Source organism: Aythya fuligula, chromosome 22 (assembly GCF_009819795.1).
Source record: "Aythya fuligula isolate bAytFul2 chromosome 22, bAytFul2.pri, whole genome shotgun sequence".
NCBI lineage: Eukaryota > Metazoa > Chordata > Aves > Anseriformes > Anatidae > Aythya > Aythya fuligula.
This window is the reverse complement of record NC_045580.1, coordinates 1,099,693-1,124,974: the sequence shown is the minus strand read 5'-3', so window position 1 is coordinate 1,124,974 and position 25,282 is coordinate 1,099,693. Positions and strand designations below refer to the sequence as shown.

Genomic DNA, 25,282 nt, shown 5'->3' with positions numbered 1-25,282 from the left:
CTTTATTTAGGGTTTCTGTATATTATATATGCAGACAAGCAGGAATGTCAGTTTTTCCAGACTGCTTTTTGCATAAATTAGGATCGCTCGCTGTTCATCAGCTAACCCTGCCGTGACCCCCTCCCAGCCATCCCCCGTCGCTCTGCCTAAAACCAGTGGGCCCTTGCTGGCTGCTGGGGACTTCTGCAAGCACTGGGCAGGGGGGAGCTGGGGCAGCCCAAGGAGACTTTTTGGAGCTGTGGTAAAGATGGGGAGGTCACTGCACCCCCAAATGGTACAGGTCCCCTGTGTGCCTGCCTTGCCCAGCCTCACAGGATGGCTGCTGGGTTGTTTTCCCCAGGTAGTGCATGGATGAGTGCCTGAGGACATCTGAGTGTGGGGGACATCTGAATTGCCCCCAGAGACGCTTCTCCTTGCACTGTGGTGTGGTAGGGTCCTGTGTGTGCCCCAGCACCCGCTCACCACATCTCTCGGCAGGCTCTGGAGCACAGATGAGCTCCAGCGGCAGCTGGGCGAGGACGCCTTGGGAGATGCGGAGCCTGTGTCTGGGTGGAAACCTGCTCGGGCCGCTGATAAATGAGATGCTGCTGCTTCCCCTCCCACCCACACACTTCCACTTTCACTTCACATGTGGGACCCAGCACTGCGATCTGGAGCCGGGCCGTAAATAACCCTGCCATTAGCAGTCAGCCACAGTGACAGCGCGTGTTATCCTGCCCCTGCGGGCGCTGCTTTTTGTCCTCCTGGGGCGCTCGGTGTCCTGCATGGCCGGGATGGGCACACTACTCCGGGGGTGCCACCTGTGTTCCATTATCTGCCGCTCCCCTGGCAATGGATGGAGGATACAGAAGAGAATCCATCTGAACGTGCTTGGTGGACGACCTAAATATGGGCTTAAATATGAGAAGACACAGCTGCTCACAAAGCCGGCTCCTTTCCCAGTGTCACAGACAAACTTTCCTTGACCTGGAACCATGTGGAAAATAAACAGAGAGGTAAAGGACATGTTAATAACTCATTTCCACAAAACCAAGCCTCACATTTCTGCTACTGTTTCCCCCTCCTCTGCGTGCTGTAACAACAAGAAGCATTTTGTACGACATCCACCTTTTGGCGTTGGCTTGGACGCGCAGCGAGAGCACTGCACCGAAATGTCTCCCGACTGTGCTCAGTGCCTGGGTTCCCTGCACAGTTCCCTGGCCCTCTGGCTCCTTGCATGTCAGCACAGAATGATAATATTTTCTTGGTGCAGTCCAGGCACAGCCTGTTTCTGGTGGTGTGGTGGTACCCAGGAGGGTGCAGATTTTGGCTGGGCCTCCAGAGAGCATTGTAAAAACCACAGCACCGTTGTTACACACCAGTGTGCGTTGTCTGATGGATAACAAAAAGATCTGCTTGATATTGGAAAGAAAATGAGCGTTCCTCAGGTTTATCAGCTAACCATGTAAAAAACTTTTTTTTTTTTACAGCATTTTAACCCAATGATAATCTTATTTTTTAAAAGAAGAGGCAAAGGGAAGCAGTTAAGTGATAGCAACTCATTTTCTGCATTGCTACACCAGCCTGAGAAACGGTTGACTTTTTAAAAATGTCAACATTTTCACCAATGTTTTGAATTTTACTACAGCAAGATGCAGGGAACATTTTATCTGATAAAAGAAAATAAAAATCTCTCTCTTTTTTTTTTTTTTTTTTTTTTTTTTTTTTTTTTTTAATAAAGAGCAAGTAATTATCTGGCTGCTGAATTCATTTGGAAATCTGTCCAGATGTGTTCTAGCAGGAATTATTAGTTGACAGCATTTTGTAAATCTGATTTTTATTTATATGCTTGCCTGGGAAACGAGCACTTCTGAAATCTGGCTTTATAGTCCTAGTTTAAAAGATTTTGGATGAGGATTTTAATTTACAGATTTGAAGAGGTTATGCGTGACACAATCATATCTGCTTTTCTCCCAGTACATCAGATAGTCTAATAAAAGATTCCCCTCCCAGCCAACAGGCCTAATATTTCTTGAAATCAGAACTGGCAAGCGATAACTGATTTTCCAGTTAACATATTCATAAATGATAATGAATTTACCTTTTTATTACAGCCTTCAAGATCTCCTGAGAACCTTTCCCCTGTGTTATTTAATGGCATGAGTGGGGCAGACACCTGCACAAAGGAGATTACACTGATAATATTTATGTTGGCTTTTAGAAAAGTGATTATTCTTTGTGCCTACAAGGCAAAATTTGCAAATTTACATATTAAGGGCACAGACTGGCAATGTTATGGCTAGAACTTCCCTAGAGATGTTGCTTCACTTCAGACTTAGAGCTGAGTGGAAATTTCTCACTTCCTCTTCCAGAATTAAAAGATGGATGGCACTTGGTGTTATTTCTGGTTTTATCATGTGTATATATGTATGCATATTTATAGTCATACGTAGAGAGGGAGATTGTACTAAAAATGAAAACTCAGAGTAGAACGAAGGAATTTTTCTGCACATTGTATCACACACAAGCCAGTCTCACATCTTCAGACACCAGCATTATTTAAAGCTGGTTTCTGCACGGTTCTCATGCCCCTTACAGAAGTAAGATAAACCATGTATGAGCAGGTTTATAGCAATTAACTCAATCCATATGAAGGAGAATTAGCTGTAGCAGCTTCTAACCTAATGTAGACCCACTAAAGTCACGTGTGGACCAGTTTTAAGCATTCAGGATGTTCCTGTGCCCCCAAACTGCCTCTCTTTTTAGTGTATATCCTAAATCCATCACATTATGTCTGAGATGATGGATCTGAGCTCCTGCTTGACCCAAGGATGGAAAAAAAAAAAAGTTCTGTTGAGTTGGGGACAAACATTTCCTCTCGACGTGGGTAAGGCATACCATACACTTGGGCTCCATCCAAGGAGGCAATGAATCGGGTCCTCGTCCCATGCCAGTGGGGCCAAAAGGGCTGAGCCCTGGTGGAGCCTCTGCTTTGCTTTTTGGGCCAGGCAGCAATGGAAAGCCTCAGCACCTGGAGGCCAGATGTGCACAGCTCTTGGGGGACTGCAGCTGAACCATCTGTGGCACAGGCTGTGTGTCATCATCTTGATTTTGAGGAGGGTCAGGAGGGAATGCTGCAGCAGCCTGGACTAACCTGCCAGGACATTCACAAGCACAGACACCACCCTGATCTGACCATATCACCTTTTCCCAAGGCAAACAGTGGCCAGGCAGGTAACCCTCCAAAACAGATCCTCACTTGTTGCTTTCCTGTACTGGGGGTCACCCTGTAATGCCAGCTGAGAGCAGATACTCAAGCACTCAGGGCCCTTTTATCAGTTCCTGCTCTGTTTTTGCAGCATGACATGGAAATGACTATACTTACAGATCCATAAAGTGATGTGGAGGTTTATAACACGCAGCTTCTCACCCTTGGTTGTTTACAGCCCTCTGGTGGACCACGAGTCTGAGGGATCTCTCCCTGGCAAGGAGTCTGGGGGCTGCAGGGGGTGAATCGGGGCAGACATCAGCCAGGGTAGCCCCAGCACTCTGGCTGGGATGAATTTTGCCCAGGGGATCAGTGTTCGTTGTCCAGCTCTGGGACACAAGCTGTGAACTCCCCCAGTCGCAGCCATCCTCAGGGTGATTCTAATCTCACTTTCCATCCATTCCTCTACCTGAAAAGTGCAGATAAGGATTTCTCAGCATACTGGGTTGGAGTTTCCAGGAGGAGCCCAGGGGTCATTTGTGTGCCCCTGAAGTTAATCAGCCTACCTGTGCACAACCTGTAAAACATCCCCGAGACATCTCAGATTCAGTAAAAACATTAATAAATGCTTTAATTAGACACTAATGAATCATTTTATTTTTTTTATGAGTATGAAGAAAATCCAAACCATCTGGAATGGAAAGTACTCTGCGTGCACTACGGTTTTATAAGTTCCATGAACTACCCTAAATTTAACCCGACTTTTTGGTGCCAACTGCAGCACCTGGCTGAAGTGGCAGCAGTGACCCCAAAATCAGCTGGCCACGTGCAAGCAGCGCCTCAGCCGAGTGAGGTGACCTGCACGCAGCAGCCGTGTGCTGCCTCGGAAGAGACACCTCCAGCCAGAAGCCTCTCCATTTTGCAGACACACAGTCGATTGGCCAGCCATAATACAGAGGCTATTAATATATAGATTGCTGTATTGGAAAGACCGTCTGCTGCAGAGCAAAGCCTCCACCCCAGGGAAAGACATCTTGCTCGCAGCTGCCAGCGGGGTTATCCTGCAGCCTCGGGAAGAGTTGCCCAGATAAAAATTGATTGCTGGATGCATTCCACTCCTTTGGCGCTCAGACGTGACCGAGCCTTTGTACCAAAGCCCAGGAGGCTGGAAACCTTCCTGAGAAGATGGAGCCCTGTAAATAATTTCCTGAGTTAAAATAGCTACAGGAGCGATCTGTGCCGTACGGCTGCAAGTTCAGCAGGTAACGTGTGCTCGTGCCACCTGTTGCTGGGCACTTCCAAGTCCCAGCAAAGGCTAACACACAGATCCATTCTTCACTTAGGAGCTTGTGAAAATCCTTGAATGATCCATTAATGGGTTTATGTGCATAAATACTGCGGGTGGGCAGTTTGTTGCTTCCTGCATTTGAGCAACCTGGTTCTCCTGGGCTGGGAGGTGAAGAACAGGAGGGTCCTTCATGCCTGCAAACATGGCAGTTTTGCACATTTGGTTTCTCTGGGAAGCATTTGGCAGTGGTAGATGCCACAGAAGCCTTGTACAGGCAGAAATTAAGAAATTATCCACGTGACAGGTTCTGCAAATATTGTTTCAAACTGTGCTTTGTAAATGTCCACTTAGTTGGGAGTAGCCAAAATACTAGGTTTTGGACTAGGAAAGGAGGTCCCTGAGAGTTACTTCTCTCCGCAGTGTTTCAGTGTTTCAGCCTGGATACCCAGTGATGGCACTTAGATACAAATACTGCTATTATTATTATTATTATTATTATTATTATTATTATTATTATTATTGTTATTATTATTATTATTATTATTATTATTATTATTATTATTATTATTATTATTATTATTATTTTATTGTGAGGATGCTGCAAACTTCCTTGTAAACTGACCTCTTCTGCAAGTTTTCTGGCGTCAGTGCATTGAGGCAATAAAGGCTGAATCCCATGGCTGTGTCCTCGCACTGTTATATTAAACTTTACTACCAGGATTTCAGGGAGAAATCAGAGCAGCTGTTCCTGGCCTCCCATTTTATCCATAAGCAAAATGTCCCAGAATGGCACATTTTGGTGTTTGGGCTGCCAACACTGAGGGGACAGCGAGAGCCTGGGGCTGCTGTAGGACAAGAGCAACCGGGGCAAAGCAGGAGCTGTGCAGAGTGGAGATGGGAACATACCAAAGGGGAAATCAGGTCCTTGGGGGTGATTCTGGGCTGCAGAGCTGAATCTTGTGCCCAGATCCCAGAGGCTCAGCCAGCTGCCCTGTGCTGGCTGGACTGAGGGATGCAAGAGGGGCTGGGACCCCATGCTTTACCCCGCTGCTGGTGCTGCTGGCTGGGGCTCAGCCGAGCAGGAGCTCAGGAAGGCGGTGTGGCAGGGACGTGTGCTGGAGCAGAGCGCATTTCCAGCCTGGAGCCCTCTCCTGGAGGAAAAGGTAGCTCCACAGGACGGGTGCATCCTCCTGCATTCAGGGGCTGGGGGTGGCACTGGGAGCATGGGCATCCCGGCCGGGCTGAGAGGCTTGGGCAGGCCAGGAGAAAGGAGGCAGAGCTGTTTGGAGTAGAGCGGGTAATTTAACCCCAGGTTTTAGGAGTGAGACCGCTGCAACCTGTGTTTCTGCATCGTCCCTTTCTCTGCCCAGCTGGGAGAGCGCTCGCCTGCTCTCCAAGCCCTGGCAGCCTCCTGTCTATGCACAGCATCCCCGGAGAGCCCCTGCCCTCTGGTACTGCCTGGGTTAAAGCCACCTGGGGGGTGATGCAGGATGGAACCATCCACCTCCAGCAGAGGAAGAGGCTGACCCAGGGGCTCCCAGAGCTGCTTGAGTGCTCTCCCCGCTATGGGTCTGTGTGTAAGTGGAGATTGCTCCAGTCTTTATGATTTTAAAAGGAAGCAGCAGCTACCCTGGCTTTTTTTGGCATGCCTGGTACCAGGAGCACACGGTGAGGGTTTTGGGGCACAGCAGGCTCTGCCTGTGGCAGCAGGGGAGCCTGCTGGCTGGAAACTGCCCATGCTTGGGAGTGAGGTGGGCACCCAAAAGCACAGCGGTGCCATGGGGTGTGCGCGGAAACCCAGAGGTGCCCAGGGGACCTTGGAGGAAACAGCAGTTTCTGGCGTCAGGCACTGCCAGGCTGAGCTGAGGTTTTGGGGCTCAGCGCTCGGGCTGTTGCTGGATAAACCTTGCCCAGGTTGTGCCCTGAATGCCTTTTTTCTTAGCCTCCCTGCAAGAATAACTCCCACCTTATGGGGACTCGGTGGGGCCGGCTGACCCCTGCATAGCACATCGAAACCCCAGGACAGCTTTGCAGAAGCCCCCAGCACAGCAGCAGCCGTGTGGACCCAGCAGCCACCGCCGAGGCCGGGCACCCTGCGGTGGGGTCGCGGCGTGACATCTGCCAGAGGTGCTGGCCCTTCCTGGCTGGCGGTGGCGGCCAGAGCGTGAGCGGCGTGGAGCTCGCCTTTCCCACCGCCCTGGATGCGGGGCTGACCACTCCCCCTCCCTTTGAATAGGCGGCCCTGCCGCAAACACTATGGTATTTCCATCCTCTCCAGCTCCAGCGCAGAGGATAGCACCAGGTAGCTGGAGAGAGATCGGAGACAAGTGTGGGAAGCCGTGGAGGACATAAGCTTTTTCCCTGGTCTTCCAGATAAGTAGTAAGTGGCGGTGGGGAGATAGTCGCTTTAAACTCTTCTGTGGGCTGTAGGTACCTGTGTTCATTTTCAGGATACGTCTAAGATTTGTTTTGCCGGTGATTTACTTTTTCTCTCCCCATTCCCAGTTTCACCCAGTAACTGATTGATGTGTTTGCTAATGGTACCGCAGGGTCTTATAAATGTCTGAGCTGATGCTTCCCTTAAAAAATCCTTTTTATTTTTATATAGAGAGTACATAAAGTTTATATGCATGTTTTGGAGAATGCTATTGTGTTCCTCATCTAGGCAGAAGGCTGCGCCTTGGCATTATTACAGTGGATTGCATTTGCAGTTCCTCCTATTTTTTGAGTTAGTTTTTTGTTTTCTGGGTGGTGGTTTCTTGGTTATCGCTGTGAGGAGGGGGAGAAGCGAGGTGCCCGGGCTCAGATGCTCTCTCGGCTCACTGCAGCCAGTGCAGCCGGGGGCACAGACACACGGATGGGGTGCAGACAGGCTGATGTTCACCCCTCAGATGGGGCTCGTTTCTGTCTAGGGAGATGCTATAGGGGGTTCGCTGCTGCAGTTCTGTGCATTTGCAATAGCAATGGCATCCTCCAAAGGGCAGAAAGTGCCACAGGTGCCAGTGTTTGCGTTTGGTAGGGGCTGGAGTAAGGAGCCCTTAGCGTGGCAGCTGTGGGGATTTGCGGCTGTGCCGTTGTGGTTCCTTGGGAAGGGCACAACCCTGCACCCCTTGCCCAGCCACAAGGAGCCAGCAGGAGCCGTGAGTCCCTGAGACATGCACCCAAGGCCTTCCCCCTTCCCTTTAGCCTCCAAATCCTCGCTTTGCATGTGGCCACTCGCTCGGTATTGCAGTTACCATCAACTTCCCATCCTGTGCTGTCAACTGACACCTTTGGGGGCTGTGGGCTGGGTCCGGAGCTGTTTCCTGGTTGCAGCCTCATTCATGCTGCCTCTAATCTGGCTGCATTTTGGAGCTGGCCGCTGCCTGTCTTGTAAACAATTTTCTGGCAAGCCAGATATTTGGGGCTACCCAGATATTTGCACCTTGGGCAGCAGGGAATGACTGCTCTCATCCAGTGGTTGTGAGGTTTTTGGAAGATTGCAGAGCGTTTTGTGCACCTGGCATTAGGACCTGTGCATGTCCCCAGCCCTCAGCTTTACCACTGGGCTTTTGGGGTACCATGCATATCTCCAAACCAGAAAACGCCCCTGCGCTATTGTCACCTTTCTACATCTGGCAATGTGCAGACAAACTGGTTTCTCTTTGCTAACTTTCTACAGCTGTTTGAATATTTAATGCTTAGCATTTTCAAAGCACCAGCAGATTTGGGCAGTCTGGTCCCAAGCATCCTTCCACAGGTCAAACAGAGAGTCTGGAGCAAAACACCAAAGCACAGCTGGGTCTTTGATCCCACAGGGCAGTTTGGGCTCTGTGACATGGGCAGTGCATAATCCTTGTGGCACCAGATCCTTTCCCAGGGTAGGGGACCCCTTGCAGAACAGTCAGAAACAAGTCCTGTTCTTTCCCCATTTGCTTTGCCCCACCTGGGGATCTGGCCCATGACGCTGTGCTGTAAGTCTGTTATTTCACAGAGGGAAATACATGAGTGAAATAACAGATGACCTAATTAACCCCCCCACCCATTCACATCTTCCTGCTGCTGCAGATAGCTGCTCTGATCCAGGAGCAGCAGTGTGATTATTGGCAACCGCCTCCCTGCTTTAGCATCCCACCCAAACCCCCTCCTGAGCACCACCTGCAGGTGTCACTTCGCTATAGATTTGGTGATGCCGTCGACGGTGGCATTACTTTAGCTAGATTTTAATATAGAGGCTTAGTAATAGATGAATGACCAGGGTAAAGGAGAAGTCTGAAGCAGAAAGCAGCCCACACCCAAGCGCAGAGAACAAGGGTGTGTGCGTGTGCCTATGAGACTGATCTGAACCACAACCGTGCTGGTGCTGCCTTGTCAGCAGCCATCCTGCCCAGCTAGGGTTTGTCTGGCCACATAGGTAGGCTGCCGAGCCACCACCAAATCTCCTTCAGGTCTGGCACCTACCGAAAAAAGCAAAGGCATGGCGTTAGCACAGTGAGTTATGTGCAGACAAGCAACCCCCCACCCCATGAACTGCACCAGACCCAGACCCAGCACCGAAAAACTTCTTAGGGCAGCGCCAACCCCGCTGCAGTCACTACTACAAAGTTAAGGTAGAGGCTTAGGGGCACAGATACTCAGTCTCTCACCCTCACTTTCTCTACATGAGCTTGGGCAAGTCCTTTAATTTACTGAAGGTGCAGAAAAGCAATTAATATATTGCTCTATTTACTATAGCACCATTATTTCCCACCCTGCCTGGCTTCCCTTCAGTAAATGAAGTATTATCTTTGAGAACACTGCAAAGTTTCTAAATCAGAATAAATGTAGGAGCCCCTGATATGAAGCAGAGACAGGAGGTGGCCAATCTGTTAAAAAGCATGTTTTGTAAATAGCTGGCAGCAAGAGAAACATGCTCATTTCTATTGCTTGTATCCCTTCACCAGGGATGCTCCTTTTATTTTAAGCTGGTGCCAGGGTTTGATGAATTGAATGAGCTTTTTAACATGCCAGCAGATCAACAAACACTATTCCCCCGGAAAACTGAATTGGCAGGCAGCCTGGAAAGTGTTAGGGTTTCAAGGGTTAAAACCTTGCGGAAGAATGTCATTTCTATGAGCTATTTTCCCCACCCCCTCAAAGATGATAAATTATTACTTGATGAAAAAATAAAATGGCTATCACTAAGCAACTTTGGGGCAGTGAGCTGCCAGCACAGCAGCCCGTGGAGGATGGGCACGTCAGAGGTACTCCTTTGCATTTTTAAAGTCTTCACTCCTGTTCTTGAAAACTAGAAATATTTTGATGAGGTTACTAATGCTGCCCTTTCCTCCTGAATCCCCATCTAACCGCAAGGAAAGGGAACCTTGTTGGTTTACTGGGATGGAAAAAAACACCCAAATACTGATTGCAGCTGTCCCAGTCATGCTGCCCTTCAGTGAGACCTCTGCTGGGCTGCCAGCCTGGGGATGAAGGATATGGCGTGGGCAGAAGCCTAGCATGGGCCAAGAGCTCAGAAACTGTGGAGAACTCTGAGCCACGGGGTCTTACAGAACACAGGGAGACCAGTGCACAGGGTGCTAAACTGGGAAACAGAGATGGGAGTCTCGTCTCTGCCACAGGAAAGTCACCGTGGTCTCACTCGACTTCCCTTTCCCCATTCAAACAATGTAATACTTAGACACTACAAGGGAATCTTGTAAAGGGTCTTCAGATATCCAACAGATACAGTTCACCTTTGCTTTTAAACTTTTCCCTAATGTCACAAAGGTGTGCATTTAACCAAGAGGACAAATCATTTTTCCCCTTTTAAACTAAACTTGGTAATTTGTTTTAAAAACCTCTCATGTAAGGAGGGACAGTTCTCAGGGAAGGATGTTGAAATGAAATTAAAACTTTAATTTGGTTTAGAAATGACCCAAGAGTCTAATAGCTTCGGCTGGTAGTTGATCAAGCCCCAGAATAAATACTGCTTTTCCCACACATGTTTTCACAATAAGACAGGAATAATAAGAGCAAACAATAAGACTGAAGTCAAGCTGTTAAGTCATTAAGGATTTTACCAAATGGCTCTGATTCCTCTCTATTTATTAACAGTCTGCAGCGAGCTGTGGACCTTGATTATCTCAGTGTAAATCTGCAGTGATTTCCTTAATTTTGGCCAACTTACCTGACACAAAGAATGCTATCATTTAATTCAGTTCAGCTGCAAGCTCCTGAGTGGTCATTAAAGCTATCTAATGGCATCCAAGGGGAGGAGAGGAACTATTTAGGCTCTTATTAGAGAAAGCTCAAGAGAAGAAAAATATGGCTTGAACATCAGGGAAACTTGCTGACAGTGAGAGATGTATTGGGCTGTGAAGTAGTTTCCTATGGGAAGTGGTGGAAGTTCTGTTAAAATTAGCCCGGACAAAGCACTCCTGAGCTCCCTTTCTGCTTTTGTCTTGCCTCCTGTTGCTGGCTTTGCACACCTAATTTTCCAGAGCATAATTTGTCTTCTGTCTGCGTGGACTCTGCTCACCTGCCTTTTCCTAGCAGGGCTTGTCTTCCAGCTCTATTTCACTGTCTAAAAATCTGCATCAGGCTGGTGTGTGTGTGTGTGTGTCTGAATTTAACTTGCGTTTGGACTGGAGCCGCCTTAAACTGCCAGGGGTGGAAGTGCGACCGACTACTGAATTTGCACTGTCCTTCTGCACCCCAAATTGTTCTTTCTAGCAGTAAACTTGCCTTGAGCACAGTGTGCAGGGGAAGAAAAACAGAAGAGTAAGCTGTCCTTGGAAATTTATTGGAGGCACCGGACTCTGTCTAGAGATGATAACTCCTCTTTTGCAGTGCAGGGCTCAGGAGGGAGCTGCTGGTACCGTATTGCAGCTGTGTAGCGATCTTATTGATATTCTTTATTGCATGAAGCCTTGTCCCGGGTGTCAGGAGGGGTTAGTGCTTCTCCCATGACTGAGTGTGTATTGCTCTGAGTGTAGACATGTGGTACTTTGCTGGAAGGTTCAACTGGCAACAGTATCTTGAAAAAAAATAAAAAAATCAGTGAGGCATGAAAACAGTTTATGAGAACTGGTGTGACTTAGGTGATTTGATTAAAGGAGAAAAACAAAGCCAAGCCCCAACTGCCTACTGCACAAGCTGCAAAGCAGGAAAAAGAGCTGCTCGTGGGTACTGCTGGTTCAGTGCCGTAACTCCTTGCTCTCAGGCGTGTGTGCTATTGAAGTAGGTGGATTGGGCTGACGATTTCTCTGTTTCCCTTCATTTGCCAATGTCTATCATGTTTTGATGCAAAGAGTTTGGTAGTGCTGAGGCTTCGACTAGCATAAGGGAGATCAGTCATGTCTAGATGAGATGGTTATGCTTGTTTAAGGCTACAAGCAGGGGACAGGCATGTGACTGAACGGGATGAGGTGACTTTCCCTTTGTTAGCTGAGTCACAGAAACAGGCTCCATGTACCTTCTTTGTTTTCTCCAGCTGCAATGAGATTAAGCAAACATGTTTTAACGCCTAGTTAGAGCAGGCTGGGAGGGTGTGCTCAGATGCTAAGATTAGTTAAGGCTTCTCAGCCACAGTAACTTGCAATGTGTGCTTTTGGGTTTGCTCTAAGTGCAAAGAGAAATGGGGTTGCTGTTCTTTCACCACATCGGTAGTTCTCAGCTTTGAGAATTAAAAAGAGAAGTAAAAAAAAAAAAAAAAATGGTGTTAGAGCAAAAGTTAGTAATAATAAGCAGGAAATGATGATAATAATTTAATACGCATACACATGCAGGTGTTTCACATTTGGCAATTAGTCACACTGTGTGGTGGGAGACTCTATCTGCAGTCCCTGGTTGCTGAAGCAGTGAGTGAGGCACAGCAGAGGCAGGCTCTGCCCTTGGCCTCAATGTTTGCTGGCCCGGGCAGCAGCAAAGCCCCCAGCCTTGTGAGCAGGGAAGATGCAGGGGGAGGCTGCCAATGCCTCTGGGGGCTATTTGTGGGTGCTGCTTAGAGGTGGAGGCTGATGGTAGTGTGGCTCTGGCTGGATGACAACTCGGATGAGGGTTTGCACCTGCAGCAGTTACAGGAGGTCTCCAGAAATCCCAGGGCAGGTATTCTGGAGGAGCTGGAGTTGCTGTGTCCTCAGAGCGGTTAAAGCAGCAGCAGCTCCTCTGTCTCTTGGGCTATGCCCTGTATTAGTCTGATGAAAATAGCCATTCCCTTTGGCTCCAAGTCATATCCTGCTTGAGTGAGCCCTTCTGAGCTCAGGCAACTCCCCTTTTACTCTTTCCTCCCAGTGCCTTTATGTTATATCCTTCAAAACACAGAAGGTTCACTGGCCCTTTGTCCTCTGCTGCGTGTTTAAAGGAGAGGAGGTAAAATGACTACTTATTGGAAAACAGAACTAGATTTCAGATACTCAGCTCTGAAAATGGGCTAACCGGTGATTAAAAATTGTATCCAGCAAATAGCACTGGAGGGAGGACTTGCTCAGAGGAGTATGTCCCATGGCAGGAATGACATTAGTCAGGAATATGAACCTAGGTCTCAGCAATACAGAGCTTTAGCAAGGGGGACTGAAGCTAAGTCAGGTAAACAGAAGATATTTCTGGAAAATAGAAGTTTTTTTGGTGAGACGGATTGCTTTTGATGAAAATTTTACAGGAAAGGTGTTGATCTCAACAAATTGGAGGGGGGAAAAAAATTGGCAACAATTTCCCACTAGTTCTCCAGCAAAGGAAATATGATCTCATCCACCCCCAGAGCAGCTCCATCAGCTTCCAGGTGATAATTCATTCAGCATTGTCCGGCTCCCATCAGTTTACACTAATGGATTTGTATTTGCTTTGTTGATATGTACACATCCAATCACAACACCAATTATTAATACAGATTTTTTTCCCCTTTTACGTTTGCAGCTTAAAGTCATTAAGATGATAGCCTGGTCCCACCTTAATATGGTTGTGAGAAAACACAGGTTATGCAGTGGGTCTAGCTGCTGCTGTCAATTTTTATGCCATGCCAGACTCCTGCAGCAGAGCATCTAATGTCTGTCTCCATTTCTGCAGGCACCTCAGAGATGATGAGTTACTATATGGACACAGCCATTGGCAGTGCAGGCCCTTATCCTTTGGCTCGCCCTGGAGTGATGGTAAGAAGAGAGATTGGGTTATTTTTCTATCCCTAGAAGTAGGTTTTCTCTTTGGCTGTTGTGACATTGCGAGACCATTCATTGACACAGCTCAGTGTTGACCGCTAAATCGTTCCAAGGTTTCATGTAGTTCAGAGCAGTGTCCAAATGCTGAGTGTTTACCCAGAGCTTATCTCAACCTCTCGAGCTTGCAAGCCCAAGCTGGAAATAGGATCGCTGCATCGGATTTCCTGTGCTTGTCGTCAGAGGAGGATTGTTAGGGTAACCATTGTCCCGCAGCCTCCGCTCTCCGCACTGACCTTCACCTGCTGTGGATGAATGTAGCGGCATCAGCACAAAGCAGACCAAGCTTTGGAAAAGGTTCAGTTGGTTTGGCTAGAGTTTTTTTGGACAAATACGGGGCTTTCTCTCCCCAGGCAGTTCCTTTCTGTTTGTGCAGTTGACGGGTGGTTGTGTGTAATATACGTTACAGTGTGATGCTGGGCATGCCTGTGCCAACTGCCAGCAGCTGTGGGATGGGTTTGACAGTGCCTTGCGTTGCTCCTGAGCTGGGACTGTGCTTTCTTTGTGCTGCCCGTCATCTTATGTTTATACGTGACTTTTATTTAGAGAAATCACAGTAATGGACATTTGTCCAAAGAAATTATGGCTAGTGTTAAAGATCCTAGATGAGGTTGGATGTAAGCCATAGCTGAGCTGACACAGCAGGGGATACAGACAACTTGCTAGAAAGCAAAATTTTCACCAAATTAGGAAGAAAATGCCACTATGACACATGAAAAATGTCTAATACAGCTCGATATCTTCTTTTTAAATGTTTCCAAGAATTTATTAGGCATTTAAATATTGATTGGAAATGAAGCAAAACTATTTCTGTGGGAAATAATAAATTAAATGACTGAAAGCATCCTGAATTTATTTAGAGGTTTCACTACACATATGTATATGTTATTCTCTTATCAATGTATTCATATATATGTAAAATCCTATGTGGATTTTACATACATGTGGTATACATGCACATACATCTATGTATGTATATATGCCATGTGTTTTTATAGGGTATATGTGTGTGTATATATATATTACAGCTGTATATATAAAATTATATCCTGTTATTATTTCCATATATATATATGTTTGTGTGTGTGTGTATATATAAATTTTTACACATCCATATAAACAAGGATGTGGATTACATATAGCGACGATCACAACCTAGGACTATATGCATGCCTATATAACACATGATCCACACATGTATCTGTGTGGCATAAGTAATGTATATAGGGCATAAGCATGTAACAGTCTATTATGTGAAGTATATGCAATAATACATTTTTATGCACATATATGCATTTATATGCATACCTATCAATAAGATAAATAATTATCACAACAACTAACGAACAATGCACGCATCAATGAATATCAATGCAAGCAACCATGAATGTACAGTGCTGAGGGCCAGCACTTCCCTCACTGTGGGTCCCCCCACAATTTTGGGGAGACTGTTGGATCTTTTGCCTCAAATTGTCCAAAAAACCAAAAGTGTCTAGTTGGCAGGGATGAAATAACAGTCCTTTTTTTGGGGTGTCCTTCAATGGCACCTCAGCTTGCCCTGGGACCCTCTCTGAGGAGGGCAGCAGGCCAGGCCCCTGCCTGCTGCCATTTTGGTCACCACAGCCCCCCCTTCCTCCTCTTTTCCTCCATTTTATTTTTAAAAGGAGCTTTTTGACCTTGTCATGACCTGCTTGCTCCTCAGCTGGGTGAGTTTTGAGGTGAATTACACCAGATGACACTGTTTCTTCAGCTGCTTGACTCCTGGCTGCTCCTTGAGCCTGTTCGGCCCAGGCAGTGCTTTACCTGGGAAACAACCAGGTTTAATAAGAGGGAGCACAACTATGGAAAATAATATTTTCTCTGGAGGTGCAGATAGGTGGAATAAACAGGTTCTGTGGGTGGTGTGGTGGCTACAATTGGCATGTCTGATATCCTGGGGATGGGTCTTGCTGCTCCATTAACTGCTGCGGCTTTGCCTTGCTTGTTGGCAACAAAAATTGTAGAACCATTTAAGTGTGAAAAGACCTCTAAGATCAAGATCGCTGCCAAGTCCACCATTAAAAATGCAAACTCTTCCTCCCATTTGCTGTTATTTTGCACCTGAATGGGTAGGGAAATGCTTTGTGACTTTCAGATAAAGGGGGTGGATGGTTTGGGGTTTGCTTTGCTTGCTGAGGTGACATTTTCCCTTCTCCCATGGCCAGAAGCAAGGTGCTGTCGGCTCCTGTGAGGATCCCTGGATGACCTGCGGGTTCCAGTCTGCCTGCTACCAGCCCAGGGCTTGCTACCCGCTCTGGGATGAGTCTGCCATACAGGAGGTGCCCACCGGCCTGGAGCACTACAGCACGGGTAGGACCCCTCGTCTGGGGGTGTGTGAGGAGGGGTGGCATGTTCCTCCTTTGTTGCTGGGGCTTGGCAGCATGCTCAAGTGGGAAGTTGAGGTTTAAAGTCCTGGTTTAATGTGCTTGAGGAGTGTATATCTCATGAGTCCATAGAAGAGCTAACAGCATCACTTCTGGAAAGCAGATCTCTATCTCCCTTGCTGGCCATCAAGGGTCTCCCTCAGAGGAGATGAGACTAGAAAGTGGATAAAAGCCTTAAAGCTGCTTTGCTTCACTAAAAATTCTCGTGCTGGAAGTGATGTTAGTCCTCCCTGCTTTCAGGTGGGGACTTCTGTGAGGTGTGCAGGGATGTGCACGCACAGACCCTTACATCCAGGGATTGCTGCCCTGTTTTTTTACTCCCTGGGGTCTTGATAGACGCAGGGTTTACAAGAGGATACTGTGTGCTGTAGCAAGGCAGAACTGCCCAGCTTCTGGTTGCATCATCAGTGCTTCTAACGTGTCTAATGGCATTAGCACAGTCTTCAGCTGGTTTCCTTTGAATGATGATGGAGCCTCTGTGGAGCATGGAGTGGAGCCTGGGTCTCCCGAGTTTTAATTCTGCTATTACAATAATTTTGGCTCTCTTGCCCTTGTAGTTCAGATCTGTTCCCTTGCTCCGGGGATGGTGGTGTACAGTATTCAGGTGGTGCAAAATAACCACAACTGGAGCTGTGTGGCCGTGCTGTGCTGTCAGGGTTGGATGGTTGTGGTGTGCGGTACAGTTAAGCCAATTCACTGGCTTTGACTAGATGATACTAGTCTCTAATGCATTCATACTTTCAAAGTTGTTACAAAATCGCCTGTGACTAATTCTTGCCATGCACATCATTCAACCTGTGAATCTCGAAGCAGAGCTTTGCAGTTTGGGCTGCTGCTTATATACTCAGCTGGTAGTGGAGATATCAAATGGGTGGTGAAGGATTTCCCAGAGACAAGGCATGGGCAAAGAGCTTTGGACCTTGGTGCAAGGCCTGTTTCCACTGCAGTGTGGTGTGTTCCCTAACCCTGTGTGCTGCTTTTCTTGGAGGCTTTGCCTGTCCACAGCAGTGTGATTGGTTTTGGGAAGAGCTTCCACCAGATATCACTTCCCCATTTGTGCCGTGGCAAAGGAGAGGGCTTGGGTACACCGTGGCACAAGCCGACCACAAAACTGAGTGAAAGAGCTCAAGTTGCACGAATGTGACCTTTGCCAAGGGCCAATATGAAGTTTATGTTTCACTTAAGTCCCACATAAGCCTATCATGAAGCACATAAATCCCATGTAAGCTTTTGCATGGCATGTGCTGGTCTTCTGTGACTTGTTCCCGGCTCGTTAGTTATGCACATTGGTCCCTTGGGAGGGGAAAAGCCCTGATGTTTAGAGACTTTTTGCAGCTAAAGAGTTCAGCAGAACCAGTAACTGTTGCGGTCAAATGTACAGTTTGAAATCTCTCCTTGGCAAATATTCAGGCATTTTGATTTTTTTTTTTCCTTTGGTGAGCACTTGTGTGTTAGCTGGAGATGGACACAGAGAGCTGTGGCTGGAGAAAAACTCTGCTGTCTATTCCCAGCCGTTCTTATTTCAGCTATTTGCTCAACTCCTGTGGGTGACCTCTCTCAGCGTGATGTCAACTCTGCTCTGATGAAATCTGCCCTTGCAGCATTTGGATTTACTCAAACATTTTGCAAATCTGTGCCTGGAAAGTTTTCTTTTTTTTTTTTTTTTTTTTTCTTTTTTTCTTTTTTTCCTACCCTCTCCCCTTTTCTGTGAAAGTGCTCTCCCCAGGGACCAACGTATCTGCAACCCAGATCTTCATTACCCCATGCTGGGTCTGTGAAATTTCTTGCTGCAAAGTCTGGAGCCTGGTTCAAAGCTCAGTGAAGACAGAAAAAAAAAAAAAGTCATTGTCTTCAACAGGTTTTTGATCCAACTTTCATTACACCGGGACTGGTAGGACAGACCTCTCAATCTCTTGCAATACCTAAGAATTATCTTTCAGTTCTTCGTGTTGCAGTGCAAGGTACTCTTTCTCTGATATTTTTTTAATATACTATCGTTTCTTCACAGTCTAGAGCAGTTTCTAATTTTAAATGAGAGGAAACTCTCATTTGTATACACTGCTAGGAACGGTCTTTCATTTCTCCTTTGTGCACATTAAAACCATTTGTCATCTATTCTTCTGGTGTACTGGAGGCTATTTTGGTTTTCATGGTCCTGGTGTTGGTGAAAGAAACAAGTCAACAAGGAAAATGCAAGTGTGAATATATCCTCTTGTAATAGAAACCCGCAATACTTCTAAAAGTTCTAGAGCTGCTTGCCTTTAGAGAAGGTATTTTGCCTTGGTGTTTATTTATGTTGCACTTAGTCTGCTAAGATTATTTGGTAATAAGTATAAAGGAAAGCTTGATGTGAATTTAGTTTGTCAATAGAGACAAGGAGAGAGTGTTTATTATTATTATTATTACTATTATATTTTTAATTTAGGCAAGAAATCGGAAATGTATGTAGTCAGTTTTATCTGCTACTTTGCTATCACAACCTGCAATGCATAGGTGGGGGCTATTACTGCCCGGAGAACAAACTATGATTGGGTCCATAGCAAGTAAAAAGGCACATCCTCAAGGTGTTAGGAAATAACTAGCAAGAGCTGCTTGGTTATGAAAACTAGCTCCTATGGGAACAGGAGAGTAGAAGCCATTGGTTCTTAGTTGCATTATCTGGTGAGCTAAAATTAAGGGTGCTCTGCATCTACCTGATGCACCAGGGCCACTGAAAGGATGCTGTCACACTTAGCACTCAGATGTTTAGTGCCTGGAGCAATAGTATCCTAATATTACCCTTTGGTAATATTTTTTGGCTGATACAATGTTAGGCACAAAACTGGAGTGGAGGAAAAGATTTGATAGCAGTATCGTAACTTCAGCACTGACATAGTCCTGGCTGCACTGCCTTTTTGAGCCAAGGTCATTTTGACAACCCCTTCCACTATGAACTGGTTTATTTTTCTTAGTGTTAGGGGAGATAAAACTGTTGTTAATGGCAAGAGAAAGATGAAATGACTATAGCGGAAGAAGTTTCTATGATTGTTGTTGTGCTGAGTTAGCATTCTTGGACTGAAGGTGTTTCCAGCATTTTGGACACTACAGGAGCCTTTGGGTGAGTGATTCTGTTTTCACTCAAGCAAATGGGCTTGAGTTTGAGGTTTGCAAGACGAGGAATGGAATTAAAGCTTCTAGAGGAGAAATTAGAGCTGTGGGTCTGACCCTGCTTCTCTAGTTTATGCTGCTGTGAAAGCAATGCTGCTGATTTTGATCAGGCTCCAGGCACTGAGACGCTGTCAGAAATAAAAGGCACCATGTTGGGCTGATCCCCAGCACCCAGAGCAGTTCAGACCAGTGCTGTGGGAGGGCACGGTGCAGAGAGGACAGACTGACCCAGTCTGTGGCCGTGCTGTCTGGCCACATTGCCTTGGTGTCACCTCTCAACCCAGAATGTTTTGGGGTTGTTAGCTTGGGGGCAGTGTGTCCCTAAGGCTGCAAGCCTGCATCCAAGTGGACATCTTAGGTTGGGGGCCTGCAGCCTGGGCCACCGTGGTGTCACAATGGGCTTGGTAGGAAAATAAAGCCCTTGGAGCTGAAACAAAGCATTGCAGCTTGATGCCTTGCCCCATGCAGACAAAGTAGAGATGCCCTTCCCTTTGCACCCACCCTGCTCTGGCTGTGATCTTTCTCGAAGCCCCGCTCTCAGCTCAGACCGGGCTGCAGGCAGAAATCCCCCAGGTGCTGCCTGCATCCATCGCAGGCTGTCCCTGCTTTTCCCCACGTTGCCCTCCTTTGCAGCAAGACCTGCTCTCTCCCCTTCTGGGTCCCGTTGGATATCCCCGGAGGAAAGCTCTTTCTGTGAGCATTTTCTGGGCTGTCTTCCAGGCCCACGCACGGAGGAAGGGAGCCTGGGGAGGGGGAGAGAGGGGGAAGGTGAAAGCCGACCAGGCTCAGCCCGATGGCTTCTCCAGCTGCAGCACATTTTCCAAGTGAAGCTTAAAAAAAAAAAAAAAAATCTGCATTTTTTTCATGTCCTTTTATCCTATTTTTAACTGCGGCCTCCTTCCTTTTCTCAGCCTCCTCCAACACTTCCCCCCTCCCCTGCGCCGCTGCCTCCCCCGCACGCTCTCCGCAGAGATGAATGGGCGTCTTTTCACAGGGCACGCACATCTGCTTGCGGCTGCGAGACCTAGCAGGACTTCTCAGGCAGCTCGTGACGGCTCTGCTGGACCGGCCCGCCTGTCCTCTCCCTCCTAAATAAATGAGGAGCGGGCAAGGGAGGACGTGGAGGAAGGTGAAGGGAAACAGCAGGTGGGGGGAAAAGGAGTGAGCCACCATGGGGAGGGACCAGAGAGTGCCGAGGCGGTGGATGCTAATTCATTTCAAGGCTCAACAAAAGCCATGAACAAAATCCTCTGTGTAGCTGCCTCTGCCCAGCCCATGGCTGCTTGATTCCCCCGCACTTGCAGCTCACCCTGCCTGGTCCTTGGGGTCCTATTGCCACGGGGCATGAACGAGGCCTTTCTGCTGGGCACCGCTGTCATCCTCTGGCCAGTGAGGCAGCGCAGCTTCTTGCAAGCCTTAGGGTCTGGAGCTGTTTATAGCTGGCTGGAATGGTTTTTTTTTGACCCTTTTTCTTCCTGGCAGCCTTTGGGTTTTTCATTGGCTCTAGTTCAAGTCATGTCACATCTACTACAAATGAGTGCTCTGGGTTTGTTGAAGGGCATACACAATTTTCTCCATTAAGAGCACTTACTTGGATCTAGCGGTGAAGAGAAAAGATCCTTCTACGCCTTGTGAATGAATTGTGCCACTGGCTGCCAGGGGTGTCTGCATCTCTCCTGGCCCTTTTACAAGGGCCCTCTGAAGGATGCTGAGCAATTCCTGGTTAGTTCTTCATATTAGTGGGAGCTGAGCAGTTACTGGTTTGCTCTTCACGTTAGTGGGAACTGAACTGAGTGCCAGAGTAGTGTGGATCTTCATTTTGCAGGTGAGGAAAACACATGCAGGCGACCCTTTGATACCTACTTACATTCCCTCTGCACCCCTGCTGTAACCTGCTGCAAGTCGGAACATGGAGAGGTTTATTTGCACTGAAGCAACAGAATGACAAAAATCCAGGCTTTCACTTTTCTATTTGTTTCCTGCCTGACTCTGGAAAAATCCCTGTCTCGCCTCAGAGACAAAACCCCAGGGAGATCCCTGCATGTTGGGTCATCACCAGAGAATGAGCACTGAGTACTTTTCCCACTTGAGCTGCAGACTCGTGTCAGCTGGGGATCGGCTGCCGCGCAGGGAGGAATTGTGCTCTGAACAGGGAGTCGGTGCTGGATGAGGCTGGGAGAAAATGGGAAGGCTGTTGCATGTTTTTGGGGGTGCTACCTGCAGATTTGCTAAGGGTCTCCAGCATAACAGGGGGGCTGGAGCTCAGCACGAGGCAAGGTGTGAGGCTCTGGTAGTGTACTGCACCAGGAACATCATGAAAATGAGCAGCAGCACTGGCAGCTTTGGTATGCTGTGGGGAAGGAGTAACTCGATGCAGAAGGGACTAAGCCACAGGCTGGTCCTTAGTGCCTCGAGGGTGGCTGCAGATGCCTCGTTTGTCATTGCTCTTGGAGTAGCATGGATCCCTCTGTAGGGATGGAGTGAATCTCCCTCTGGATATACTTGTTTCCATCCTGTGCCACCAAACACTTGCTTCAGGAAGGCTATGCAAAGCACAGATGCTTCTTTGAGCTTTCCCAACCCCCTTTGACTGCACAAATGTGCTGAGACCCAGGAGCGTTTGCTTCAGGGGATACTGGGCAGCAGAACACCTTCTCCAGGGAGTTTGGGATGCACATGGCCAGCCCTTCTTGCAGCAGTGCCCTCGGTGGGCTTTGCTGTGCTGACTGGAGCAGGGAGGGCAGCAGGAGCGAGACCAGCTCCTGTTTTCTCTCTGGATGGACAGGGCTGGCTGGGTGATGCTGGGTATGCGCAGGGCACGCAGAGGGGGACGTGGAGAGCATGGGGGGCTGGGACCCTGAAAACAGCCTGTTTCTTTCAGCTCCTGGCAGCGTGAAGCACCTCTCTCTCCCTCCAGATGTTCACTGTGTTTATAGCTGCTGAAGCAAGAGGCTGAACTCTCTCATTAATACATTTCTCTCTCCCTCTCTCACATTGAAGCCAGAAGTCTCAGCTCAGAGGTTGCAGCTGGAAAGGAGCTGGGGGTGAGGGGTGGGAGAGAGAAGGGAGGTGTATGCGAGCCTCCCATCCCATTCAGCTCCCCCCTCCGCTTCCCTCCCCCTGAATCCTCCCAAAATACACATGCCCCGAAAAAAGAAAAACACTGGCAGATTTTTTATTTCAGAAAGTAAACACTTAGGCCATGGGGGTCTGGAGGTTATGGGAAAAGAGGAAACCATTGGGCTAATCAGGCCGGGACACACTTCCCCTGCTGAAATAAACCAGAAATCATTGCATTACAGGGCGCCGCCGCGGTTAACCCTGGTGCTGCCAACACAGCTGAGCGCTGGGGAGCTGCGGAGAGCTCGCACCCTGCCCACGCGTTCCTTCCCTGCTCCCTGGTTTTGAAGCCAGAGCGAAGAGCTGCTGCGGAAGGGGAGCCAGCACTCTGCAGCGGCCCTTTGGCATGCCAGCCCTTTGGGAATGAGTCGTTGGGAATTTTTAGTAGGAAATTAAACCTTTTTTTTCTATGGTTTATGAGCTGTCCTATAGAATTTCATAGCTATTCTTGCCTGAGAACTCTGCCTGACTGCTGCAGACATCTACAGAAAGGAAAGCTGTCTCTGCTTGGGTCAGCAGAATTTGGGGGTAAAGTCTGCAGACCCTCGAACAGTTCTCAGAAAGCTTTCCACCCTTATTAGGATTGCATTAGGTGTATAAATTATGAGATTACTGATTACTTGGTTGCAAACCCTTTGGGAAGGAATCCTTCCTGCTTTCTTTTATGCCTGTGTTTGCAGAGCACACAGCATGTGGGATCTGCCTGTGAGATGGGGGACCCTTGATGCTCCTCAGGCTGAATAGCTGTAGTCCAGGTGTAAGTGAGCTAATTGGCCTTTTGTAGCTACTTCACAAAGAGCTCGATTTTCTCTCTCTAAGCCAGGTGTTGGGCTTCCCCTGGCTCCTTTCACACTCTGAGTTGCGTGCTATAAATGGATACCCGCTACCAGGTCTCACGCATCTTACGACTGCTGCAGCTATCTGGGTTTCAGAAGGGCTGGATCTCTGAGCATGAATGTTTATCACTGTAAATGGGTATTAGAGATCATCTGTTACCACAAGCCCGGGTCAGTTTCATCAGCGCTCCTTGCTGTGATTGCTAATATCCTTTCCATCCTGCCAGGCTGAGATTTCAGAGGAGCCCCGTGTGCTCAGCACGATGCCCATGCTGACACAGTCCTTGGTGGGGTTCGTGGTGCTGCGCTTCGGCACCCTGGGACTGTGCTCTCCCTGCAAGCCTCTGCTGGCAATCACCGGGAGGGAGCACAGCCGAGAGGAAAACCCAGCACAGAGCACTTTGTAGCCAAGGGAAAGTGATCTTCCCAATGACACCGCTGCAGGAGGCTTTACCTCATCTGTTACAGCGTAAGCGCTGGCGGTGAAAGGTGCCGTCACCGGTTCCTTGAGCCGTCAGCCAGGCCCTTGCAGTGTTCCCACCAGAAGGCAAAGCCCCCGATAGCGTACAATAGGGCAGTGCTGCAGACCTGCGTGTCCCACCCCGCTATCTCAAGAATGCATTTGAACAGGAGCTGTTACTGCAGCCTCTGGAGGTCGAAGCTTCAGATGGAAATCAGGCCGTATGGAGATAGTCCCACAGGGCAAATTTCAGAATTTTTCGAGTTGGTGTTCAGCTCAGATAAGCCCTGGAGAGCTCAGATACTTTATCTGAGCCTTATCTGAGCTATTTGCATCACTTCAGTCTGAGAAACCATGCTGTCAGACGTTTGGGGCGGGGGTGAGTTGCCTTAGGATGGTCTGTCTGTCTTTTTTTTATTATTTCTAACACACAGACACCTCCAGGACGGGGCTGTGGTGTGCCATGTGCAGCTCAAAGAGCTTGTGGGTAGGCTGGATAGATGGAGAGCAGGAAGGAGAAATGCCCTGCTCAGATCCATGCGGTTGTAAGGGCAGGGTTAGGACTGATGTTCCCTGAAAGCTCTATGAGGGATGGCATCTCTCTGCTCCTTTGCTAAAATTGAGTAGAAATAAGGTTGAGCTGCCTGTGTGGTCAACTGTGAATGGATGTGATTCCTCCTTTTCAGAGCAGAGCCAGGTCTGAGATTTCTCAAATGTGGTTTGCTTTCTGTGCCTTGTTTCCTAGACCCTGCTTTGTGCAAGTGAAGTTCCTTACCTTGCCCGGAGTTCCTGGGGGCTGTTTGGGGTTGGTGCTCTCTTGTTACTCTTGTAGAATCTCCTTTCTTCGTTCCTGCTTTGCAGCCATGATCTGTTTGACTGAAAGCACCCCAGGGCCCCCAGACTGTATAAAGCACCATCCTCTTCCCTTCCCAGCCTGTTGGGTGGTTTCATTCACCTGAGCTCCCAGTCCTGGTGGCTCTTCCACAACAGTGATCTTCTGGAGGAAGGGTTCTGGGGGAAAAGGAAAGTGGATTTAGGAGATCTGACCGAGTCTAAAAGCTGGAGTTTGGAAGACCTTAGCTACACGACTTAACAGAAAATCTTTAGGCATTTAAACCATGCTGATTTCTATTGGAGTTAGATGCCTCAGTCATTCAGAAGCCTGCCTGTGAGCAGTTTCTCACGTCGGAGATACAGATGATTAATTCATTGCACATTTTATTGCAATGCTTAATTCATTGAGGTCAGGCAAGTGGCTGGAAGTCTCCAGAGAATGGTGTTGTAGAAGTGCTCAATACTGGGAAAAAAACAGAACAGACATCTGAAGTGAAGAGGCACTGGCGGGGCTGTCCCCTTGAAGCTATGTATAGCTGCTGGAACACGTGCTGAAGTTTACGCAGCCCACCGGATGGGCCTTCCCCGGTGGGGATTTGTATCAATAGGCTTTGAAAAAAGTTGCAGCGGGTCAATTGTTGGCTGGTTCACAATGGAGTAAATACCGCTTCTCTCCTGCAGCTGGCTCAGGGAGGGGAGGCTGCCCGTGGCAGGCAGGGCTGTTGAGGCTGAGCGCGTCGGGAGGATGGTTTCTCTGCCAGCAAGCGGAGTTGCCTTGGGGAGCTGCAGTGGGAGGCTCACCGGCTTCCAAGTGGCTCGT

General features: G+C 48.1%; 1 protein-coding gene across 2 annotated transcripts in view; it reads left to right on the top strand.

The window, feature by feature from the left end:
* Positions 1–6,776: 6,776 nt before the first annotated feature.
* The window catches only part of ETS1 (ETS proto-oncogene 1, transcription factor), a 73,010-nt gene continuing 54,504 nt past the window's right edge, over positions 6,777–25,282 (top strand). The window contains exons 1-3 of one of the 2 annotated variants that reach the window (XM_032201871.1): positions 6,777–6,855; positions 13,497–13,579; positions 15,847–15,991. In XM_032201871.1, the coding sequence (XP_032057762.1) occupies positions 13,508–13,579; positions 15,847–15,991 (217 nt within the window). In that variant the 5' untranslated portion in view covers positions 6,777–6,855; positions 13,497–13,507. The remainder of the gene's footprint in view (positions 6,856–13,496; positions 13,580–15,846; positions 15,992–25,282) is intronic. The other variant, XM_032201873.1, reaches the window with a different exon arrangement.